The 26712-nt window shown below is 36.2% G+C and overlaps 1 protein-coding gene across 14 annotated transcripts; it reads left to right on the forward strand.

Annotated features, from left to right (window-relative positions):
* Positions 1-8981: 8981 nt before the first annotated feature.
* Positions 8982-14966, forward strand: LOC141402166 (uncharacterized). Of its 14 annotated transcripts, none has more exons than XR_012412544.1 (4): positions 8982-9146; positions 12545-12666; positions 13247-13492; positions 13561-14966. XR_012412544.1 is itself a non-coding variant. In XM_073982953.1 (4 exons), the coding sequence occupies exons 2-4, from the start codon at positions 12556-12558 to the stop codon at positions 14684-14686; spliced, it is 1464 nt and encodes a 487-aa protein (XP_073839054.1). In that variant the 5' UTR covers positions 8982-9146; positions 12545-12555; the 3' UTR covers positions 14687-14966. The 14 variants fall into 14 exon arrangements, 13 of the variants coding, with proteins under 13 accessions (XP_073839054.1, XP_073839058.1, XP_073839051.1 ...); XM_073982953.1 differs by having other exon boundaries at positions 13580-14966; XM_073982957.1 differs by having other exon boundaries at positions 8988-9028; positions 13580-14966.
* The last annotated feature ends 11746 nt before the right edge of the window (positions 14967-26712 follow it).

Below are 26712 nucleotides of genomic sequence, written 5' to 3' on the forward strand. Positions count from 1 at the left end.
GTGACATCACAAACAAACACTTAAAAAAGAAAAAAAAAATCGTCGTCGTCATAGTGCTCCTTGTCTTCGTTCATTTTCGCCTTAAACAAAAACAAAAAGTAAAGTGCAAATATAAAATATAAAAATATATATAAAGAACTTGGGGAGCCCACGAGAACACGACTAACAAAAGACCAAAGAAGAACAAGAAACAATAATACATGTAGGGATGGATGAAAAAGCTACCATAGTTAGTTGTGGCATGAAAAAGCAAATTGCAAAGCCCATTCACAACAACTATGTGATGATGATGACGACGAAGAGGTGACCAAAAGAAGTGAAAATATGTACGAGAAAAACAAAAACAAATCACACACACATTGCAATTTCTGTGATAAAACGAGGCCAATTGGCAGTCAGCCAATTGGATGGTGGATATCAAACATGCCACAAAAACAACCCAAACATTCGCCAAATTATGGCAAAGTAATCCAACAACAAACCCCCAAACATTTCTGCATTGAAAAGTCAAAGGCTTGTCGAATGACTGAAAAAATGAAAATTTTCGCAATGCATTTTCCCAAAATTTACATTTTAATATATACTGTTCCAATTTACACTTACCCCATCAACCAATCGACGGTGTCTCGTAAATAATCCGGAATACGCTCCAGTTTGGCGGCTATTTATCGAAAGAAGTGTCAATATTTGAATCGGAGACGTAACTCCTCTTATCACAAACCTGAGGGAGCTTCAGAAGAAACGCACACAAACAACACCACACAAAGCAAGTTTAGTTTCACAGCGTTACAAAACAAGAACAAGAACGAATCTTTTTTTTCTTTCGTTTGATTCCTTTTTCTTTACAAGAGATTTTTCTTTTTTCTTTCTGTGTGTGCGAATTAATAATCGCAATGGGTTTATGCCACTTTTACACGGATATAGCCGAATAGTTTATTCACTTATTTTTCTTAGAATTGTTAAATAACTCGAGAACTTTTCGCAAGGATATTTTGCAGGATTAAATTATTTGCAGTCAAAGTAACTTATTCCTAGCAGTTTTAATATTTTGGGGTCGAACGACAGAACGGAGTCGATATCTTTTGGTAGTAGACTGCGTTTCAACAACTTTTGTTCACGGAGTCGTTAAGGTAATAAAGTCAACGTCGTCATTGTAGTGTTCGGTTTTGCTGTGTTCACATAGTGCTGTCTATCGTACGACTAAATTTAAAACTTTGAACCACAGTGCGTTTACATGTTACTGGATTTAGATAATCAAATTGGTTTCAATTGCATACCCCAAAAAAAAAATTGTGCAATTGGCGCTATGATTTCACAACATCTTTCGATGTTATGAAAACTGCACTCCGTTCGATACATTTTATAAGCAGTTGCTTTAGAGATCACTACAAAAAAAAAGTTGGTTGATCCCTATTCAGCGTTAGCATATTTTTTCTAAAGACTTCAAATTTCTAAGAATTTTTTATAAAATAAAGAAATACAAGCTAAACACGAACATTTTTGCGGTAATTCACTAGGAGGAAATTCTTAATGAAGTAGAGTTGGAGTCCATGTCGAAAGCTGTACTAGTGATGGGAAGAAAACATAGAAAACCTTTTGGATGCTGAAGCAAATTCAGTTGGGGTTGTATAAAATGCAGAGTATGAGGAAGTAGACATGGTATAAGTAAAGAGGTAGATTTAAATGAAAAAAATCTATAGAACCCTTGTTTTCTTGAATTCCTAAAACATCAAAATAAAAGCAACAAGTGGGTTTGTTTACAATCCATTTTTTGAGCATTTTATAAAAACGCGAAAAATGAATGAAGAGTTAAGTTTTCTCCACATGATCGAGTTGTGAATATGAAAAACTGATTGTTTCCATGCAACTCTCACCAATTTCTTCTATATAAATGGTCTAAAAACAATTTTAAAAATCATTGGATTCGATTGTTTTTTAATTTGTTTGGCATATTATTCAAACACCACACACACATACACAGTTTGTTTATATTGTTTTGAAGTTTTAGGCATACTCGAATGAAAAAATTTAAATTGACATAAAGCTTTGGCTAACCTTTCTTATTAAACCATGGAAGTAGATTCAGTTGTGGTTAGATATAAGCTTTGTTCCCGTACTTTTTAATAGTAAAACTCGTAAAAGAGAGAAAGAGGGAAAAATTGTTGTAACACAAAAGTTTTTTCAAAAAGTTCGGGAACGCAAAAATGGAAAAAACGTCAAAAAAGCTGGAACAAATGTCAAAGTCGGCATACCAGCCAATCAGACGCCGGCATCCATGTTACTATTTTTTACACTCTCAAATTTGTCGAGTAAAAAGTTTTTAAAGAGAGCGGCATTCAGCGCCATTTTTGTTTAAAGAGAAGTGAACATTTTGCAATTTTTCTGTGTACGGGAATGCTTTTTCGAGTAAAATGTGTAAAAGTCGTAAAATTGTAAAAACTTTTTAGTTCTGGAACACAGCTTTAATGAAGACTTTTTTTATAATTTGTGCTAATGCAATAAAATTCTTAATATTCTTGTTTTAGGGCCAAACCTATAGCTCTGTGTGTGCGTTCAAAAATACAAAAACAGTTGGGGTTGTATAAAATGCAGAGTATGAGGAAGTAGATTCAGTTGTGGTTAGATTTAATGAAGAATTTTTATTTTATTTAAAGTGCTTCGACCTTTTGAATTCGTATTTATGATTTTTAAGACTTAGTCTTATCGGGCTATAAGGTCTTCGTAATCAATGAAAATAAAGACTATTTATTTCATTTTTTCATCCGACGTTTCGTTGGGATTTTCCAACATCTTCAGGGATAATTTTATTAATCTGGCAACGACATAGAATATACGTACAATAATTTATTTTCATATTTTTACATTCAACGTTTCCTAGCATTAAGAAAATGTATACTTACAAATAATCTCTCGTCAGTTTTACATCAAATTTAAATTAATTGTAGGTTATAAAAAAACGACACAACAAATAAAATAAATAAATGCAAAAATAATTAAAATATAGATGTAAATATCACATAATAATAAATTTTGATAGATAAAAGTTGTGCTCAGAACCTGTACAATATTAGTACTTGCAGTAGTTTTCCCGTTTAGTGCTACAAATGCGTTCGCGTACTTCGAAATCAATCAAAGCTGTGTTCCTTTACTTAACTGAGGCTACCATTTGTTAACATTTTTTACCTGCAAAGCGTTCCTTAGCCCCGAAAAGTGGTAAAAATGGCAGAACTGATTTTTCGACTTTTGTTTGACGATTATTTCACAATGAAAAAGAAAATGGACGAAAAATAGAAGAAAAAGTCGAACGCCGACAAAACTAAATTAAAAACGAAAATTGTAATTTAATATTTTTTCACATTGTTTACAAATTTTTATACTAATTGACCATCTACCTTTTTTATTGTGATACGTGAAAAGTGTTTCAACTTTTGGTACTTTTTTCTTACAAAAACAAGTTTGTATATCATGTGTACTGTGATTTCGATGTTGATTTCGCTGAAATCACGAAATGAGATGATTTTTTGTATGCGAAATCATGATAAATTTAGCTTGATTCCGCGCGAAATCACGAAACGCCTTCGAAATCACGAAACGACACCGAATGTAAACTAATGCTACGTTTATATTTACGAAATCCACTCGATTTCAACTGTCAACGTCAAATGAAATCCAATTGATTTCAGATGAGTTTTCATTTGACGTGTACGCAAAGGAATTGACAGTTGAAATCGAGTGGATTTCGTAAATGTAAACAAAGCATAAGCAATACACTACGGAATTGACACTTGAAATCGAGTGGCTTTCGCAAGTCTAAACGTACTATAAACACCGGGGTGTATTTCAGGATTTCATGAAATTCAGTGGATTTTGGAGCGCAAGAGTAAAAATGACATTACTTCATATGAAAATAACAGTTGTGTTCCCTTACTTATCTCTGGTTAGCATTTGTTAAAATTATTAACTTTCAAAGCGTTCCTTAAACCCAAAAAGTGGTAAAATTGGAAGCAATTTTTAAGAGAGAGTGAGAGGAGAGATTGCAAAAATGCCTTTTTCTTCTACCACAGGCTACCAGACAAATTTCTTCGGGTAAAAAATGTTAGAACTGTTTTTTCGATCATGAGCAAAAACAAACAAAATTAAAAACTGTGAAATAAAAGAAGAAAAGTGAAGTTTTATGATTTTTTTAAATTACTATCAGGGTGCCTATTCTGTAACTTTTTAACAAATTTACTCATTGTTTATTGTAGTTGTTAGTTTTGTAGTTGTTAAAAAAAAAAAAACAAAAGAAAATTTAACAACATTCTATAAAAGTTACAGAATAGGCTACAGATCTACCATTTTTTACTTTTCTGGTAAAACTGTTCATGAGAGAACAATTTTGAGTAATCTTGAATGTTTTCTCTTTTACCATTACAAAACTAACATTTGCAGGTGTGAACGCACAGATTGAAAGCTGTATGGATGACGCCAATTTTGACAAACATAGAGAATGTCGAATGGATAAAAGAAGTGTCAGCTCATACGACATTGACATCGTGAAAGATCCGATCATTTCATTAGCATTTAAACCCATGCAAAGGAAGTCGTGAAAGACCCGATCTTTTCATCAGCATTTGAATCATTTGTACAGATCTCTACAAACAAGTCGATTTGTACATCCCTACAAGTAGCGACATCAGAACAAAAAGTATACATTTCCAAAATTGTTGTCATAAAATTAAAAAATTACAAATTAAATGTAGGTTTACGAACTAGAAATTCTTAAAGGAGTGCTGTTGGAGTCCATGTCGAAATCTGAACTGGTGATGAGAAGATAATAGAAAAGCTTTTGTATGATGAAACAAAATCAGTGGCTGAGAGTAAACGAAGTAAACTCTGTTGCGGTGCAGCGGAGGTGATTAAATTGAAATTTTGGGTGTAAACTTTATGCTGATAAATTAGTTCTAGTTATTTCATGAATTAGTTTGAATTAATCGAACAACGTAGAAAAATCGTCGTTCGTTCATAGAATTTTGTGTGGGGAAATAATTAATTTATTCGTAGTTATGGGTCGAACAACGAATAGAGAACGAACGACGTACCGTGGAAACGGGCTATAAGTGTAATACTATGTTTACATTTACGAAATCCACTCGATTTCAACTGTCAATTCCATTGCTCAAACGTCAAATGAAATCCAATCGATTTCAGATGAGTTTTCATTTGACGTATACACAAAAGAATTGACAGATTAAATCGAGTGGATTTCGTAAATGTAAACATAGTATAATAGTACGTTTAGATTTATAAATCTACTCGATTTCAAATGTCAATTTCATAGTGTATACGTCAAATAAATCATAGTTTTAAATCCACTCGATTTGATTCGACATATATGCCAAGTTTACACTTGCGCTCAAAAATCCACTGGATTTCACGAAATCCTGAAATACACCCCGGTGTTTACATTTATTTTTTGTTGATTTCAAACCATGGCAGAACTACCAGGTAGTGGTATCACACCAGCTGATCGAATATGAAAAGTCAAATCCCTTTATAAAGTCCCGGTCCACACTAGAGTGATTTCATTGAAAAAATTTCATGAAATTATGCGTCTCTAGATCGACTTCCATAGTAGAGTAAAATCTTAAAATTGCTGCAGTGAGGAATTCGATTTAAGAACGCCTAATTTCATGAAATTTTTGAATGAAATTCACGCGAGTGTGGACCGTGACAAAAAAAAAATTTTGTTGTAATTTCCCCAACAACATATTCAAAATTTTACGATGCCACTACCTGGGTAATTGTGCCATGTTTGAAACATATCACAATGATCAAGGTAGATATTCCTCTGCGCAGCTGATCGAACATGATTTTTCAAAACAAGTTGTTGTAAATTGAATTAATCATCAAAAATATACGACAATATAGAACTTTACAACTTTATTTGGAAAATTATCGTAAAATTATCTATATATCGTATTAATTGTGTATAGTACTAACAATGAAGTACTAACAAATGAAAAAATAAAACAAATGATTTTATCGTGAGACATCATAATAATAAATTTTGATAGATAAAAGTTGTGCTCAGAACCTGTACAATATTAGTACTTGCAGTAGTTTTCCCGTTTAGTGCTACAAATGCGTTCGCGTACTTCGAAATCAATCAAAGCTGTGTTCCTTTATTAACTGAGGTTACCATTTGTTACCATTTTTAACCTGCAAACAAGATCTATTAATAAGGTCACGTAAGTGGCGAATTGGCTCAAATGCAACAGTTTGACTTCTTCAATCTGTCAAAAATTTTAATTAGAGCGAAAACGTATTTCGCCGTTGTTTACAGTTTTTTGAGGCGAATTTCTGAAGCGTCAACATATGAAAATCAAAACAAATCGTGTGAGCATTGAAATATAGGAATCCAAATTAACAAAAATAGAAAAAAATGTTGCTTTTCCTTTGAAATAACTGATTTTGAAAAAAAAATAGAACCCGGAGGGCTCTGAGGACAATAATTGGAAAATTTTCCGTGCGCACGAGACCAAAAATGAATGGCCAGTGTGGAGCAAATTACATCCAGAGAATGGATTGGACATTTTGGATGAGTATGACTGTTGTGGCGGTTTCCTGGAGAGGCGGCATTAGGCTCCTGTGACAAATTTGTCTGCTGTTGACCGTCTTCTGTCGACCAAACTCACAAGGTCTTGCGGTGAGCAGAACATCAAAATTTTCGGCGATGCCAAACTCTCCAGCGTTTTAATATTTAAAGGTGCATTTTTTAGAAAGGCATTTGACACTTCATATTCGAACATCTGGTGTCATACCACTTCTTTGGTAATTGTAGCTATCTATGACTTCATAGATATCCCCCGTGTAAGCAAAATATCATAATTTCAATCCATAGGCAACGTTGCCGGGTCGAAAACGGCCGTGTTATTTACACCAAGGATTTTGCCTGGTTGATCTTTGCCAATGTGTTAAAAATTGTAAAACACTTATATGTGGCAATGTTTTTACGAAATCATGAATGAAAATCACCAATGTTACCACATGTTTTCAAAATTTACACGCCTCGGAAAATGTCACGTAGAAATTACCAAACGCGTAGGTAAAGATAAGTCCCGGGCCACACTAGAGTAATTTCAATGAAATTTTGACATGAAACTTTGCATTTTTTGGGAAAACCCATAATTTCAAGAAACTAGTGTACGCGGTTTCCTGTGTTCTGCAATTTTGATTTGTCGCAATATTCGTATGAAACAAATAGACCGTTTTATTTTATATTTTCTTTTACTTTCATGTCAAAATTTCAGTGAAATTTATCTTAGTGTGGCCCGGGACTAACTAATAGCTAGCTACCTTTCCGGTTACCTAGGGCTAGAAATTACTGACATTTGTCAGGTTAACCTTCTTTATGAGGATTTATTTGACGTTTACGCTATGAAACTCAGTGGGTTTATTAAATCCGTTTCAGTGCAAACGGGGTATATGCTTGATTTAGCAAATTCAGTGGATTTAGCTTATCATTTTCATACTATATATGTCAAATAAATTGAGACGATGCACTTAGTCATCGTATATAGTCTAATGCTTGGTTTACATTATGAAATCCATTCGATTTCAACTGTCAATTGCTTTGCGTATACGTCAAATGAAAACTCATCTAAAATCCATTGTATTTCGTTTGACGTTTAATCAATGGAAATGGCAGTTGAAATCGAGTGGATTTCGTAAATGTAAACCAAGCATAAGAGTTCGTTTGCATTTACTAAATATTCATTTGGATTCTTTGTAATTATATTTAAATTGGCCACAGAATTGTAAACTGGCTTCAATTGCAAAGTAAATAAATACTACGTCAAATGAAATCCAATGGCTTTCAGATGAGTTTTCATTTGGTGTATACGCAAAGGAACTGATAGCACGGTTACACTACAGCTTTTTGCCGGGTTAACCCACTTCATGAGGATTTATTGCTTAATCTGGTCAAATCTGACCAGATTTGCCATACAAAAATTAAATCCTCTCACGGCTGGGTTTATTATAAATCCGGCACAAATCCACCAAAAATACAGTGTTGTATTCGGAATTTGTGCAAAAAAATCCAACTCTACTCAAAAAGTACCAAAAGTTGCAACTGTTTTTGCAACAGAGTTAGTCGTGTTTTACACGTTTACGATTGGTCGCATGAGATTTTATGGAGTTAATAAATCTAAAGTTATTTGAAAATCATAAAATTTTTTATTTTTTACTTTAGACACTTTTTTAAACAAAAAGTACGCTTGATACCATGATACAAAAATGTATCCCTGTGTGTAAAATATACCAAAATTAGAAATTGTCATACGAGAAATTGCAAAAGTGTAAAACACGACTTTATTAGTTATTTTGTATGTTTACGTAAACAAACATCAGCTGACAGTTTATATCCTCGAAAAGCTAAGTGTAACCAGCAAAGATTAACCCACTGGATCTATTAAACCCAGTGGGTTAACCTTCAATAGTGTAACCGGGGTATGACAGTTGAAATCCGCTCAATTACGGTAATATAAACGTACTATAAACCAAGTTTAAATGTCATTTGGTGAATAGCTATGGTTTGTATTGCATCAAAATAGGCAGTTGGAACAGGCCAACTTACTTTTGAAAATGTTAAACTGCCACCATATTAATTGTATGGTGTCTGAAGTAAAGGAACGCTTTTCGTGTAAAAAATTGTAAAACTTTAATGCTAAGTTTACATTTACGAAATCCACTCGATTTCAACTGTCAATTCCATAGCTCAAACGTCAAATGAAATCCCCTATGGATTTGACAGTTGAAATCGAGTGGATTTCGTAAATGTAAACCAAGCATAAGATTCTTGCACGTAAAGGAACAGAGCTAGTGTAATCAAGGTAGAAACAGAATAGCTCCTTGCTTGCTTGGCTTGCTTTCCAAATGTGAAATTATATGGGGTAACGCCGGCGGAATTGCGAAGAGGCTCTGGCATTCGGGAAGCTAGTCGACTTCGATCTTTCAAACTTACATATCCCTATACCGCTATACCGTATCCTCTTATCCTTGTTGTTTTCTGTTTACATTACAGATACACAATCTATTGATTGAAATTGTATCAACATCTCAATAATTAACCTGCATTCATAAACAATAGGCCGGGGCGATTTGTATGGAAGGAAAAAAGTGTTATCGGGCGCCTGGAGTTTCTGATTCTTGGGATTGTACTGAGCAAAAAAGTCAACTAGACCATATGTCTACGGTGAAAATCGAGCCCCCGGATTTTGACTTGAAGCTTTTTCTCAGAGATTTTCGGATATTTTGGCATATAACAACCAAACCACTGATATTTTCGATCCCACACCAAGCCAACAATTGTAGCCAAGACAATAATAAAGAACTCTCTAGTACATCGCAAAAGCATTGGAACCAGCGTTGCCGACAGTTTTTGATCGGAAATCGTCAAAAAAATCGTCAAATCGTCATTAAAATTTGGAAAATCGTCAAAAAATCGTCAACATATGGTCTGTTCCAGTACTGCAAGAATCTACTAATTTTTACTATTTTTTTCGATAACATAAAGAAAAAATTGTTATCGTAGTAAAATATAGTAGCTTCTTGCAGGTTCTGGAACAGAGCAATAGTCTAAAACTCGGTTTGGTTACCGTTTAATGCGATTTTTCGCTGATATTTTTGTGAATGAGACTAGCGACATAAGATATACAACCCACAGCAATAAATCTAACCCAATATCACTTAAATACCCTATAAAAACAGCACTCAGTAGATGATAGTTTCCTATGGTTATCGAGTTTGCAGTAATGCAGCATGGTAAAGTTGGATACACATTGTCATTTTGAATTACAGCTTAGCTCAAAAATTGCTTTCTTGACAGTGCGACCGCCCATGTTTGTCGGTACACGTACATTTTGGTTGTTGGGCAGTCGGAAATCGATAAAAATTGTCATTCAAAACTGGCTGACAGTTTAAAGGGGGCATTAATAGGAAGTTAATAAAGCTGGACTCATATTTTTTACAACAAATTTATCTCGAAAACTTTTCAAGGAAGATTTTCATCCATTAACAAAACTAAACGAAAATTTTCAGCTGATGTAATTTGAATGTGGGGCAAAACTATGAAAATACCTGTACTCCAGATATGTGCCTAAATATAGCCACTCCGTCTGGAAATTGGAACATTGTTTTCCTTTAAATCTTTCGGAAATGTTGGTCAAAGTGTAGTTATCGTCTTTTATTTCATGCATTTCTGGCTTAAGTGAAAAATCGCCATTTTGGACCATAAAATCGTCAAATCGTCATTTTTCAATTTTGGGCCAAAAAATCGTCAAAATGACGATAAATCGTCAAATTCGGCAACACTGATTGGAACGCTCCTTCAGGCAGTTATGGCCTCGAGAAGGTGCACATTTTTCGGAAAATATCGATAAATGACACTGCGCTACAAAATGGGACTCAAATTCAGTGGGTGGAAAATCCCTTTCGGAGATGAAAGCCCTTGGTGAGTGTACTAAGAACCCAAAAGGAAATTTTCACCATAGGTCAAGTTTCCGTGATATCGCGTGATTATTGGTTTAATTTTGGCCCCTTAATTTGCGAGAAAATAGCTTTATATCTCTGTTAGGCGTTATTGTAGCTTCATTTTGAGATTACATGTCTTCAGTCAAATCTAGTGGTGAATCTTTTTGTAGAATATTTTATCCCTCTAACTCCATTCCTTTTATGTCCTTTTCGTCCTTTATGTTTTGAACCGTTGTAAAAGTACCACAAGACGAGATTTTACAGCATCCAAATATTCTACAAAAATGTTGTTCAGAAGATTTTAGGTACGGTTCTCATTGATGACCAATCGATATTTCCCCATTTTCATGGTCCTTTTTGACATTTACCAGTATTTTGTTGAGAAAACTATGTTTTGTTTTTATGTATATTCGTTATTGGTCCGTGGTGCATCTGAAATACTTACCATAAATAGCTCTTGTAATGACGAACACGTTAATAACAAATTTTATTGAAGGATAGATCCGGTTATCTAAACTTTTGAACCGGATATTCTGATATCAAAACCGATTTTGGAACCGGTTTTAAGTAACCGATTAATCGTATATGTATATCATTGGAAAGCTAATAAAATGGTCTATCAAATGACAGCAAGTAGCTGATTACAACTTTCTTGGTTCCGATGCTAGAACAAAAAACCGATTTCTTAAACCGATTTTGATGTAAAATATCGCTGGGTTGAAAAATTCTTTTTGGCGATGAAAGTCGATTAAGATATTTTATAAATCTGGAAAGACAGTTACGCCATAGGTCAAACTGCTGAGTTATTGTGAGATGTTGTTTTGTTATCATGCACTTAAAGTTTATCAAGAATGAATTAATTTCGCCATAACTCAGAAGTTTGAACAACGTCAACCCAGTGATGTTTTACATCAAAATCGGTTTTTTGTTCTAGCATCGGAACCAAGAAAGTTGTAATCAGCTACTTGCTGTCATTTGATTGACCATTTTATTAGCTTTCCAATGATATACATATACGATTAATCGGTTACTTAAAACCGGTTCCAAAATCGGTTTTGATATCAGAATATCCGGTTCAAAAGTTTAGATAACCGGATCTATCCTTCAATAAAATTTGTTATTAACGTGTTCGTCATTACAAGAGCTATTTATGGTAAGTATTTCAGATGCACCACGGACCAATAACGAATATACATAAAAACAAAACATAGTTTTCTCAACAAAATACTGGTAAATGTCAAAAAGGACCATGAAAATGGGGAAATATCGATTGGTCATCAATGAGAACCGTACCTAAAATCTTCTGAACAACATTTTTGTAGAATATTTGGATGCTGTAAAATCTCGTCTTGTGGTACTTTTACAACGGTTCAAAACATAAAGGACGAAAAGGACATAAAAGGAATGGAGTTAGAGGGATAAAATATTCTACAAAAAGATTCACCACTAGATTTGACTGAAGACATGTAATCTCAAAATGAAGCTACAATAACGCCTAACAGAGATATAAAGCTATTTTCTCGCAAATTAAGGGGCCAAAATTAAACCAATAATCACGCGATATCACGGAAACTTGACCTATGGTGAAAATTTCCTTTTGGGTTCTTAGTACACTCACCAAGGGCTTTCATCTCCGAAAGGGATTTTCCACCCACTGAATTTGAGTCCCATTTTGTAGCGCAGTGTCATTTATCGATATTTTCCGAAAAATGTGCACCTTCTCGAGGCCATAACTGCCTGAAGGAGCGTTCCAATGCTTTTGCGATGTACTAGAGAGTTCTTTATTATTGTCTTGGCTACAATTGTTGTCTTTGTGTTGGATCGAAAATATCAGTGGTTTGGTTGTTATATGCCAAAATATCCGAAAATCCCTGAGAAAAAGCTTCAAGTCAAAATCCGGGGGCTCGATTTTCACCGTAGACATATGGTCTAGTTGATTTTTTTGCTCAGTACAATCCCAAGAATCAGAAACTCCAGGCGCCCGTGATGGTGTTCAAATCGCCCCACTCTAATAAACAATCCCATTAAGTGTTGTTTACAATGTCTGATATACTCTGTCGATTATGCGCGAACATATACAAAGATCATGGCAAAAATCTTTATGATGATTTTGAAGTTTACAGTCTTACAACAAAATATTTCGACCCAATGGTAAGTTGAAGACTCCCAACACCAAAAGAATTGTATTTTTGGAATTGCAGGAAACAAATTGCTTCTCTGTTGTTTCTGCAGTAATCAAGGCTTACTTCAGTTTTAAGGGCTGCTATATGTTTGGTGGTAGCCTTTGGAGCTCTGATTACAAAGATATGTAATTTGTGTTGCGAAATCCATACTTCCTGAGATATGGACCTTCAAAGTTCCGTAAGTATGCACGAAACTTGAACTTTTTAAAAAGATGTACTCTGTCCATAGGTGAAAGTCTTTAAATCCCTGCAGAAGAAGCTTTAAAATGATACCAATATTAGCTTTCAGGACAAAAAATAAATTAGAGGTAGTATTTCTGAAATTTCCGCAACACAAAGTGTATATCGTTGTAATCAGGGTCCCAAGGATATCGACGGTAGACATGTCAAAAAAATCCACGATCAAGTCATAAACCTGACTTCTTCCGAATTATATAGGATGTCGGATCTACAGATAATAAAAAACATACATTAGGATTGGATCAATAATTCTTTCTGTAATTAATGTACTTTTAAATTTCTATATTCTATCTTTTGCTTTTTTACAGTTCCTCAATGTTAAATGTGAACTCGGGACAATTTGTTTAAAATGTTGGAACATTATGGTAGACTTTGATAGATTCAGAGATCAATCATTTGTTGCTCGAAAGCAATATACAAAGAAGCATCTTAATAATTATCAACATACAATTTGCCGAATATGTTTTGCTATGTGCAACGAAGTGGAAAATACACATTTGCACAATGAAGATTTGCTGACTCGAAATGTGGTTTTTAAATTTCTGGGACAAATGGTAAGCGCATTTTAATTGTTTTTCTAATGATGCACCATCTATATTTATACTGATGCTGGGTTAACTAGTGTTTCAATTATATTCTAGATTCTGAATGACGGCTTAAGTGAAAGAAGAGTGTGTTTTAAATGCTTTCGTCAAATTGTTATTTTTTATCATTTCCAAAAGGATGTGTTAAGGGCACACAATAAATTGATTGAAAATGAAAACAAAAATATGGCTCAATCAATTATTAATTGCAACATTAACCCAAAATCTGAGGAAACTGACGATTATAAACACCATATAAAACTAGAAAATACGGCAAACGTTAAAGAAGAGCCTGAAACAAATAATTCAAATAACCATAATGTTCCTCTAACAAATCACGAAAGCGACGAATATAAACAGTACGCCAATGTTGTAATAAAAGAAGAACCTGAATTACAACTTATTGATGTGCACTCAGAAAACCGTTTAGAATCAAACCAACATATGGAAAACATTAACAATGATTCTTCCATGGAGGAAGATTACGATGATGATGATGACGATTATGACCCTTTGAAGTTACCTGATGAAAGAAGAAAGACCATAGCCGAACTTGATGCCATAATTGCTAAGTGGAGACCAAATTTAGAGTGTTTAGTATGTGGTGTGTTTCGTCCAACTTTTTCACTTTTACAAAAACATTTTTTTGATGCCCATCCGAATGTAAAGTGCCACATAATCTGTTGCCAATGTAAGCTGAAAACACATTACTATATCGAAGAACATTTACGTTACCATGATGATCCAAATACATTTAAATGTAAAATATGTGGCCATGCTTTTATAACGAGACTTCGTTTAAAACGTCACACGGATTATTGGCACTCGGAAAAAGGGAAGAAGGAAACAAAAGCTATTGAGGATCAAAGTAAATTAATTTGCAATGAATGTGGAAAGTCGGCTAAAACATTGGGTGCACTACGAAAGCATATACATAGGCATGAAGCAAAACGCAAATTCAAATGTACAATATGTGATAGAGGATTTAGAGGTCGTACAGATTTGCGGACACATTTAGCATCACATGCAAACAACACTTGTTTCGTGTGCTCTGTAAAATTTAAAAACATAACTAATTTAAGAGCACATCAGGCAGAAGTGCATGGAAATAATAAGGAACAACATGTTATTAAAACAGAAAATGAATTCTCCATCGATATGTAGGAAAACAGCATCATCTTATAAGGATTTTACTACATTTGTATTTAGCGTCATATCTAAGATAATATTGCTTATGTACCACTATGTGGGCAGTTCCAGCCTTTACATAATCATATTTAATTTAAAACTAGGTGGTTATCCATTTTTAAGTTTTCCCTTTTTCCTTGGGAAAGATGATACCCAAATATAAAATAAATATCCACAGGATAATCCATTATTGTAACTGTATAAAAATGAACTCTTAAATAAATGTGTATAAACATAACAATTTAACATTATAATAATTTAATAATTATTATTATACAATAATAATAACAATAATAATAATAATTATTATTATTATTATACAAAAGTATAAGGGGTCGATTGTGGATAGCAACCCAACTCCAGTTACGTTGTCGACACCAAATTTAATAATAGAAATTTCGATTTTCGCATTGAAATTCATACTTTTTTACAATTAAATTAATATCTGAAGGTTCAAAACATTGACATTAAATATGTACATTTGACAAACATTTCATTCGTTTCACTTGTTTTAATTGTATGATTTTCTCTTCCGACCCCTAAAACCCATTCATCGGTTATTGATCCAAAAATGCTTGGTTTACATCCGGCGTCGTTTCGTGATTTAGCGCGGAATCAAGTAACATTTATCACGATTTCGCATACAAAAATGAAATCATCTCATTTCGTGATTTCAGCGAAATCAACATCGAAATCACACTACTCATGATACACAACCCTGTTTTTGTCTAAAAAAGTACCAACAGTTGCAACACTTTTCACGTATCACAATAAAAAAGTTAGATGGTCAATTGCTGCAACAAAAAATTTTAGTATCAAAATGTGTAAACTATAGGCCTGTTCGATAACTTTGAAAGTAAAAAGTATTTGCAAGTTCTTGCAACTACTTGCAAGCACTTCTCATTTCTATTTTACTAAACAAGTTTGTTATCGAACAGCATTTTGTAAAAGTTTGTACAAATTTGTACAAACTTTTGAGTTATCGTACAGACCTAATGTGAAAAAAATGTTAAATTAATTTGTTACAAGTATATGTTGCATTGTGTTCCCATACTTTTTTAATCGTAATTTTAGAAAAACGAGCGAATTGTCAATTATTTCTTTTCCATACAAATTTACTAAAAAAATACGCGAATGAAACAATTACGGAAATTGCAAAAACTCCAGCAAAAATGTCAAAATCAATGTATCAGCTATCATATTCAGATGCCAATAAACATGCTGCTAGTTTTTTCTATTTATTATTCAGCGCTATTTTTATTTAAAGAGATGTGCAAGTCTTGCTGGATTTCGGAGTACGGGAACGCATTTGTAGCACTAAATGGGAAAACTACTGCAAGTAGTAATAATTGCAGGTTCTGAACACAACCCATCAAAAAGTTTGTATCTGCGAATGCAGTTGAATCACTACAAGTGTACAGTACAGTCACTTAATGCATTTATTATTTGAGTAAAACCATGAAGCAAAACAAGAATATTAAGAACTTTATATTATATACATAAACACAAAATTATAAAATGTTTCCATTAAATTCAATCGCAATTAAGTGTATTTTCTCCGTTCTCCATTTAATCCAAGCGCAACTGATTTTGCTTCATCATCCTAAAGGTTTTTTATGTTGCATTCCCATCACTAGTTCAGACTTCAACATGTTGCTAGAAAATACAAAAAGTTGCAAGCTGGCACAAGAAACAAGGTAGATGCGTCGGTTAATTGCGACAATAAAATAATTAAAAATGTCAAAATTTGTGAACCAGTGGGAAAAATTAAATTTGTTTTGATGTACAAAGTTGATTTTAATCAACCAAGACTAATACATACGATGTCTAAACGATAAAATAATTCGTTTATTTATTTTAGATGGGCAAACTGCGATAAAAGAGTTCTTTATTTGCTCTCTAGTTAACATTAGTAGCATAATGTGCTAACATTTTCAGTATTAAACAATAAATTTTTAATTTGACGAATGTTTTTTGAGACGAATTCAATTTACAAAAAATTCTTTTGACGTTTAAAATTCGATCAGATGCGCTCATGGCAGAACTACCAGGTAGTGGTATCACACCAGCTGATCGAATATGAAAAGTCAAATCCCTTTATAAAAAAAATATTTTTGTTGTAATTTTCACAACAACATAAAGAAAGTTTTGACATAACATATTCAAAATTTTACGATGCCACTACCTGGTTAATTGTGCCATGGATGTAGCTTATGTATGTATGTAAGTAGCTTGCTCTTATGTTACACGCTAAAACTTTCATACGAAACTTTCCCATTATTTTGGCGTTCTTAGGTCGAGTTCCCCATTACAGTAATTTCATAAAAGAGCCAGAGCCTCTTTGCAAATCCGCCTGCGTTCTCTGGGGGCTGTGGCATTCCTTTGTAATTTGACATTTGGGAAGCAAGCAAGCGACGATTGATTCTGTTCGGCCTTATGTGCCGCGGCCTTTCCTTCCTTTTGGGCTTCAGCCTTGGTGTAATTTTCTCCTTGTGCATGGTATAAGTAAAGAGGTGGGTTTAAACTTCTGCTTTTATTTTTATTCTTTTTATGGTTTTATTTTTTAATTTAAGGTAAACAAAGAAATATTGTTAGTTATAAGCAAACTGAGAGTAGTTAATGTATTGATGTTTTTGGAACCGCTCATGGCCCTATGGGCTAGGTGACTGTTATGAATAAATTAAACTAAAGCTGTGTTCCTTTACTTACCTGAGGTTACCATTTGTTACCATTTTAACCTGCAAAGCGTTCCTTAACCCCAAAAAGTGGCAAAACTGGCAGCAATTTTTAAGAGAGTGAGAGAGCACATATGCCTTTCTCTTCTACCACAGGCTACCAGCAAAATTTCTGCAGATACAAAGTGGTAGAACTGACTTTTCGACTTTTGTTTGACGATTATTTCACAATGAAGAAAAAATGGACGAAAACCAGAAGAAAAAGTGGAACGCTGACAAAACTGAATTAAAAACTGCGAAATAAAAGACGAAAATTGATTTTTTATGTTTCTTTTTGACATTGCTTTTCTGGTTCATCAGAGAGCAATTTTGAGAAATTTTGACACTTTTCTCTTTTGCCACTGTTACCATTAAAAAAAGTAATGGGTACTTTACACGATATGTTTTTTACATATGAGTTGTCACTTTGCATATACATTTTGTATGGGAGAAGTGACAACTCATATGCAAAAAACATATCGTGTAAAGTACCCTTAAAGAAACAAAGCTTAAATGAAAACAATCTATAGAACCCTTTTTTCCTGAATTCAAAAAACCTCAAAATTAGTAAATAGAAAGGCAACAAGTGGATTTGTTTAAAAATACCCTTTTTTGAGCATTAAAAAAACGCGAAAAATGAATGAAGTGTTATGGTTCCTCCAGATAATTGAGTTATGGATATGATAAAATGATTGTTTCAATGCAAAGCCGACGGATTTCTTCCATACAAATGTTTTAAAAACAATTTTAAAAATCATTGAATTCGATTGTTTTTGACATTGTTTGGCATATTATTCAAACAGAACACACACATACACAGAACGGGTATATTGTTTTGAAGTTTTATGCTTGGTTTATGTTGTGGATGGCAACCCTACCACAAAAAACCAAACTGCTACTGCAGATATTCTATGTAGTCTAATTCGAATATGCATACATAATACATACATATTAATGTTATGTTTCTATTTTACATATTCTGCTTCTTTCTCATTCGCGCATTTGTACATACATACGTACATGCATTTGATTTGCACATACAATTTTGTTTGTTACATATTTATCTAAACTGATATGCCGTTACATGTATGTATGTGCTGATGTCGAGAGACAAAGCAGAGTTTAAAAAGATCACTTTGCTTTCTACCGTCCAAGTGCGAACCTGTGACTTGTCATAAATAATTAAATTAAATAAATAGTTTTATTAACGTATTTAAGTATACGGATCTTGTGTCTTATTTTCATAAGTAAGGGACACAACAGTGGCGACGAGGTGTTTTTAGTGTGTTATTAAAATAAACGATACCCACAATGGACCAAACTCTGCAAAATATACTGACACAACAGCAATCGCTGATGGAGAAGTTAGTGGAACTTGCTAAAGCGAATGCGGAATCGTCATCGCTAACAGATAATGCTTCAACAAGTGCAAATTCAGGAGGAGTAATGGAAATGCTGTCGAAGTGTATCAAAGATTTTGTGTACGATCCAGAATCTAACCTAACATTTGAGGCTTGGTACGCACGTTACGACCATTTATTCGGCGAAGATGCGAATAAACTCCCTGACCCACAAAAAGTTAGGTTAGTGTTGAGAAAATTAGATCCACAAATTTTCGACAAATACACCGATTACCTCCTGCCCAAAGTGCCTCGCGATTTGGATTTTCAAACAACAGTGTCCACACTCAAAATGCTGTTTGGTAGAAAGGAGTCATTGTTCAGTGCTCGTGTTGCTTGCCTACAGTTCACCAAATCACCAGATATGGATTTTGTTTCATACGGAGCCGTGGTGAACAGGAATTGTGACCACTTCGAATTTGGTAAGCTTACGGAAAACCAGTTCAAGTGCCTGATGTTCCTAAGAGGATTACAGATGCCAGAAGATACTGACGTAAGAGCTCGCCTTCTGCACTTTTTGGAGGGAGACACCAACGGAGCATACACAATCGACAAAATGGTGGCCGAGGTTCATCGAATGCTCAGCCTGAAAAATGATGCTGCCGCCGTCGAACAAAATGTAGTGCATGCCGTAAAAAACCAACAGAAGAAAAAAGCAAAGGCACAGAGCAGCGCTGCTCCAAGCGAAAAGCCGAGACGACCATGTTGGCAGTGCGGAGAAATGCATTTTGTCAAAAATTGCAAATACACCAAACACTTATGTGAGCAGTGCGGTAACGTCGGTCACAAAGAAGGCTACTGCTCGTGTTTTGCAGCAACATCTAAGCAGCGCAGTGATAAAAAGAACAAAAAGAAGCATCACACCAAACCACAAGTGAGCATCACTGCTGTTAACAACATCGCTGCTAACAGAAAACACATTAATGTAAAAATTAATGGTGTTAAGCAGCGTTTGCAGTTTGATACTGGTGCGGACATCACAATTATTTCTCGAAAGATGTGGCAGCAAATAAATAAACCAACGCTATCAAAGCCAGTGCATACTGCGAGGGATGCATCCGGGAATATCCTACAGCTAAAAGGCCAGTGCTGTGTGCAGTTGGAATTCAACGGGAAGCTAATATCAACAACACTTTTCGTCTCCAACAACAACAATTTGAATGTCATGGGCACTGATGTCATGGATAAGCTTGGAGTTTGGAAAATGCCAATCGAATACATTTGCAACAGCATCACATCGTCGCAAATAGAGGTGTTCAAAAGAAAATATCCGTCTATATTTTCATCAAAACCAGGTCATTGTTCCCTTTTCAAAGTCAACCTGAAATTAAAGGAAGATTCTGTTCCGGTTTTCAAGCCTAAGCGACCGGTTGCCTATGCTGCGTTGAAACAAGTGGATGACGAACTTCAACGATTGGAACAAGCCAACATTATCACACCTGTAAGTTACTCTAGGTGGGCTGCACCCATAGTTGTTGTCAAAAGGGCCAATGGTAAGGTTCGAATTTGCGGTGATTATTCTACCGGCCTCAACGAGTGTATGGAAACTCACACCTACCCTCTTCCATTGCCTGATGACATCTTCGTAAATTTCAACAACTGTAGGTATTTTACCCGTATTGATTTGACGGATGCTTACATGCAAATGGAAGTCGACGATACTACGAAGGAAATCCTCACAATCAACACACACAGAGGACTCTACACCTTCAACCGCCTTGCTCCGGGAATCAAATCTGCACCTGGCGCTTTCCAACAAGCAATTGACACTATCCTGTCAGGTGTCAAGTTTGCACATCCGTACCTTGATGACGTCATCATTGCAACGCCATCTAAGAAGGAGAATGAAACAGCGGTCGATGAAGTCTTCCAACGTTTTCAAAGGTATGGTCTTACAATAAATATTAATAAATGTGATTTCTTTTCTCGAAGTTGCACCTATCTGGGATATAAGGTAGATGGAAGTGGAATTCGTCCGGATCCATTAAAGATTTCCGCCATTTTGGACATGCCAGCTCCAACAAATGTGTCCGAACTACGTTCCTTCCTAGGTGCCATAAACTATTACGGAAAATTCATAAGGAAAATGCGACAACTACGGGCCCCTTTAGATGATCTGCTTAAACAGAACCGAGATTGGATGTGGGACAAATCTTGCGATGAGGCATTCAAGAAATTTAAGGAGATTTTGGCATCCAATCTAATGCTCACCCACTACGATCCGAGGTTACCAATAAAGGTTGCAGCAGATGCATCGAATATCGGCATTGGAGCCTACATTTGTCATATCTTCCCCGACGGAAGCGAAAAAGCCGTATATCACGTTTCACGTTCATTGACGCCAGCAGAGCGGAATTATTCGCAAATTGAAAAAGAGGGGTTAGCTCTTGTTTTTGCAGTCAGCAGATTCCACAAAATGCTTTATGGTCGTCGGTTCAAGCTACACACAGACCACAAACCTCTCCTAGCCATCTTTGGATGTAAGAAAGGCATTCCCACACACACTGCGAGCCGCTTACAACGTTGGGCATTAACGTTAACATCATATGATTTTGAATTGTCCTATGTCCCAACACAAAAATTTGGATGTGCTGATGTTTTGTCGAGGTTGATTAATAAAAATCGCAAACAGGAGGAGGATGTTGTAATTGCCTGCGCGGAATTAGAAGCCGAAATCAAATACATTGTTCAGGACAACATCAATGCATTGCCCATCACATACAAAATGATTCGAGCGGCTACAGAGGAAGACTCTCTCCTACAAAATATCATCAAATATCTGCAAACATCTTGGCCGAGCAACAAAAATCCTGATGAGCAGTCGTTTTACCAGCGACGAGAAAGTTTGACAATTTGTGACAATTGCCTTCTATACCAAGATAGAATGGTTATCCCCAAATCTTTACGTCAACGGGTATTGAAACAACTTCACAAAGGTCATCAGGGCATCGTTCGTACCAAGGCGTTAGCACGAAGTTTTGTATATTGGCCGAATATCGACAAAGATGTGGAAACCCTTGTAAAACAATGCGATATTTGTGTATCAACAGCAAAATCACCACCAAGAGCAACGCTTCAGTCATGGCCTCTTGCTGAAAGACCAATGCAACGTGTGCACATTGACTTTGCAGGACCGGTGAATCAAAAGAGTTACCTTTTGATTATTGATGCGTACTCCAAATATCCCGAAGTCTACACAGTCATATCGATGACGTCATCAGCAACAATCGATTGTCTCAGGGATTATTTTTCAAAATTTGGATATCCAGAATCATTGGTGAGTGATAATGGAACACAATTTACCTCACAAGAATTTGTTTTGTTTTGTAAAAAGAATGGCATTGAACACATCCGTACCGCCCCATTCCACCCACAATCAAACGGACAGGTGGAACGTTTTGTAGACACGTTCAAGCGAGCCTTGAAGAAACATCAAAACTGCATTAATGGTATACGCGAATTTTTGCTGTACTACAGAGCAACAGACAACATCAACGCCAGTGAAGGAAAATCACCTTCTGAATTATTTTTGGGGAGGAAAGTGAGAATCAATTTGGACTTGATTCTCAAACCAAAAGAAGTTTCGAACCAACGCAACGAGAAGATGGAAGCCCAATACAATCGGCGATTCAACGCCAAAAACAGATCGTTCGATATCGGTGCCGAGGTCTACGCTAAGGTTTTCAAGCACAATAAGTTTTTCTGGGCCCCTGCCGTTGTTAAAAATCGAACTGGAAGTGTCAACTATGAAGTTGAACTAACATCATTCCCGTATTTCAAAGCCATGAAGTCTCACGCCAATCAACTGCGACCTCGCTATTCACCAACACCAAATGTTATGCCGTGGCTGGATATTTTTGATATGAATCATCCACCTCAAACTACTCATAATCAAAACATCGACGTTGCAGCTGATCGTGATGACAATACAGTACCACCTGCTGAGAGTGCATCCGTTGGTATTCCTATTGCCGAATCTACTCAACCGTCCATTCAAGGTCATCAGCAACCTAGTGAAGAACCACTCACACCCCAACCTACAACGACAGGAAGACAACCTACTATACAACCGTCTTCAGTTCGCCGTTCCAGTCGTATAAGACGTGAGCCGGAGTGGTTCCGAGATTATTCATCTTAAAAGGGGAGATGTTGTGGATGGCAACCCTACCACAAAAAACCAAACTGCTACTGCAGATATTCTATGTAGTCTAATTCGAATATGCATACATAATACATACATATTAATGTTATGTTTCTATTTTACATATTCTGCTTCTTTCTCATTCGCGCATTTGTACATACATACGTACATGCATTTGATTTGCACATACAATTTTGTTTGTTACATATTTATCTAAACTGATATGCCGTTACATGTATGTATGTGCTGATGTCGAGAGACAAAGCAGAGTTTAAAAAGATCACTTTGCTTTCTACCGTCCAAGTGCGAACCTGTGACTTGTCATAAATAATTAAATTAAATAAATAGTTTTATTAACGTATTTAAGTATACGTATCTTGTGTCTTATTTTCATAAGTAAGGGACACAACAGTTTACATTTAAAATCCACTCGATTTCAACTGTCAAATCCATAGGTTAAACGTCAAATGAAATCCATATGAGATTTCATTTGACGTTTGAGCTTTGGAATTGACAGTTTAAATCGAGTGGATTTCGTAAATGTAAAATTAGCATTAGGAACACTCGAAAGAAAAAATTTAAATTGACAAAATTGGCCTGTTCCCGTACTTTATAAAGTGGTAAAAGTTGTAGATTTTCATATAAATTTTGTGTACGGGAACGCAAAATGTATAAAAGTGGTAAAAATTGTAAAAACTTTTTAGTTCTGGAACAGAGCTAATAATGCTTTAGATAGCCTTTCTTACTCTAAAGCTACACGTTGAAACTTTCATACGAAACTTTCCCATTATTTTGGCGTTTATAGATCGAGTTCCATACTAAAGTCATTTTATGAAATTACTGTATTGGGGAACTCGACCTAAGAACGCCAAAATAATGGGAAAGTTTCGTATGAAAGTTTCAGCGTGTGGCTTTAGAGTTAGTTACGGTCCACACTAGCTCTTATGTTACACGCTGAAACTTTAATACAAAACTTTCCCACTATTTTGGCGTTCTTAGGTCGAGTTCCCCAATACAGTAATTTCATAAAATGAAATCCATCCATCCATTCTTCTCTAGAGCTTCTGAGTGTCCCCTCTATCTTAATCAACTGGATTGACAGAATGCTGGAAAGCAGACTGATCAATTCCAGTATTGGAGAGAGTTCCGTAAGGAAGTCAGTCACTAGGGGCACCCCACAAGGTGGAGTCTTATCTCCACTGCTGTGGCTTCTAGTAGTGAATGGGATACTCAAGGAGTTTGATAGACTAGGGACTAAAGTTGTAGCATACGCTGACGACGTGGTCCTTCTAATCAGTGGAAAATTCTTGTCGACGCTGTCGGAACTGATGCAGGGTGCGCTGGTTAAGCTCTCTCGCTGGGCTCACCACAATGGTCTTGGGGTGAACCCTGCGAAGACTGAGCTGGTACTATTCACCAGAAAAAGAAATATTGCCGAATTTGTGCCGCCAACGCTGGATGGAGTGCGATTGGATCTTTCTACGGAGGCGAAATACCTGGGAGTGATCCTGGACCATCGGCTAAGATGGAATAGGAACACGGAGGAGCGCACCAAGAGGGGTTTAATCGCGCTTTATTCCTGCAAGAACTCCATAGGAAAGAGCTGGGGCCTCAGACCACATGTAATACATTGGCTGTATAGGACAGTGGTCAGTCCCATTCTGACCTATGGTTGTCTCGTTTGGTGGCATGCCCTAGGCAATAATTCCAATCTGTCCAAATTAGCTACTGTGCAAAGAGCTGCGTCAGTACTCGTTACTGGAGCAGCAAGAAGCACCCCTCAGGCTGCATTGAATGCCATACTGAACGTCCAGCCTTTGGACATACAGTACAGTACAGTATCGAGCTTCACGATCTGTCTTGAGGCTTAAAGAGCTAAATCTGTGGCGTGGTTCACATCTTGGACATGCTAGTGTTCTACAGCGGTTTTGTAGCCAGATTGGACTAAGAGCCAGGGGAGATGAGACTGACTACATCTCATCAAGCCTGGACTTTGACACAGCTGACGTACTAATCCCCGACAGGAGTGAGTGGACACGAGGCAGACCACTTCCCGACAGCCTGTCGATCTTCACCGATGGGTCGAAGATGGAGGAAGGCACGGGATCTGGTGTGTTCTGTGAAGAATTAGACATCAGGAACTCATATAAGCTTAATGACAACTGCAGTGTTTTTCAGGCAGAAGTCTTTGCGGTAGTGAAGGCCTTGGAATTAATAGTGGGAATGACGGACCTTATAGATAAGGCAGTCACTGTTTACGTGGACAGTCAGGCTGCCCTAAAAGCGTTAGGGTCATACAGTATTAAATCCAGGATTGTTCAAAGATGCAGGTCTCTCTTAAAAACATGTAGCATAGTTGTTAGGTTTTGTTGGGTTCCAGGGCATTGCAATGTTGAGGGAAACGAGATAGTTGATGAACTGGCTAGAAGAGGATCCCAATCCTCGGTCCTCACGGTAGAGGATAGTGTCAAGTCACCTCTCTGCTTCTTCCTCGACAAACTCAGTAAGCTCTACGCAGAGGAAACCGTTAAAGTTTGGCAGGATGTGCCTGGTTGTAAGGTATCTAAGTCAATCTGGCCGGTTATCTCACGGCGTAGAACTTCGTCCCTCCTCTCGCTATGCAAATCAGAAATCAGAACCGCTGTGGGGGTAATAACCGGTCACTGCGGAATAAGATCCATGACTTGCAAGTGGGATGGCAATAACATTGAGTACTGTAGGTTATGTGAGGATGAGGAGGAAACGGAGACAATCGAGCACCTTCTATGCAGATGTCCTAGACTGATGGTCAAAAGACATAGACTATTTGGTGTACATGTGATTGAATCTCTTTCCTACTTCGCCTCTATTGACCCCACAGTGTTGGTGGTTTACTGCAAGAGCCTTAAGATGCTCTGGGGCAGGCTAACACAGACCTAAAACCATTAGTAACTAAATCGTAGTTAGCTACTAAACCATCTTCTCTCTTTAAATAACCTGACTTCTCCAATATAGTCACTAATCATTCTAATTATTCTTATTCTTCTCTCTTGTCATACCAACTTCCGCTTCCCTACCTGTCCAACCTTTCCAACCTAATCACTTTCCTCCCACACAGCACATCACATCAACAAACATATATCATCATCAACAGGCATACAGCACCGTACAGCTCTATCCACAACAGGCACCTCATCACTTGTCCTCCACATCACCAATACCTTCACATACACTATCATCATCTAAATAGCCACGTATCATCATCTTCAGATATATATATAACATATCTCCTTGTCATCACCTGAATGCACAAATCACCATATAGCCATCAGTTACACATCACCACTATCTAAAAGCACAGCACATCAACAGACGTATATCATCACCCACAGTCACACAGCACCACATAGCTCTATCCACAACAGGCACCACATCACTTATCCTCCACACCACCATTATCTTCACATCAGTCACATATCATCACCATCTACAACTCAACCAATATCAACACACATAGCCATATCCAGCATCTACAATCAAATAGCCCAGACCACACATCAATACAACATCTTTCACCTCTACAACACAAATAATTTAATAGTTTGGATGATCACAATGGACCTCAAGGTCTCCGAGTTGAGTAGCTGTCAACATGGCAGCTGCGCATCCTGAACCTAACCTAACCTAACCTAAGTCGAGTTCCCTATTACAGTAATTTCATAAAATTACTTTTGTATGGAACTCGATCTATAAACGCCAAAATAATGG

Source organism: Musca autumnalis, unplaced genomic scaffold (genome assembly GCF_047663935.1).
Source record: "Musca autumnalis isolate F117 unplaced genomic scaffold, ASM4766393v1 scaffold_4, whole genome shotgun sequence".
NCBI lineage: Eukaryota > Metazoa > Arthropoda > Insecta > Diptera > Muscidae > Musca > Musca autumnalis.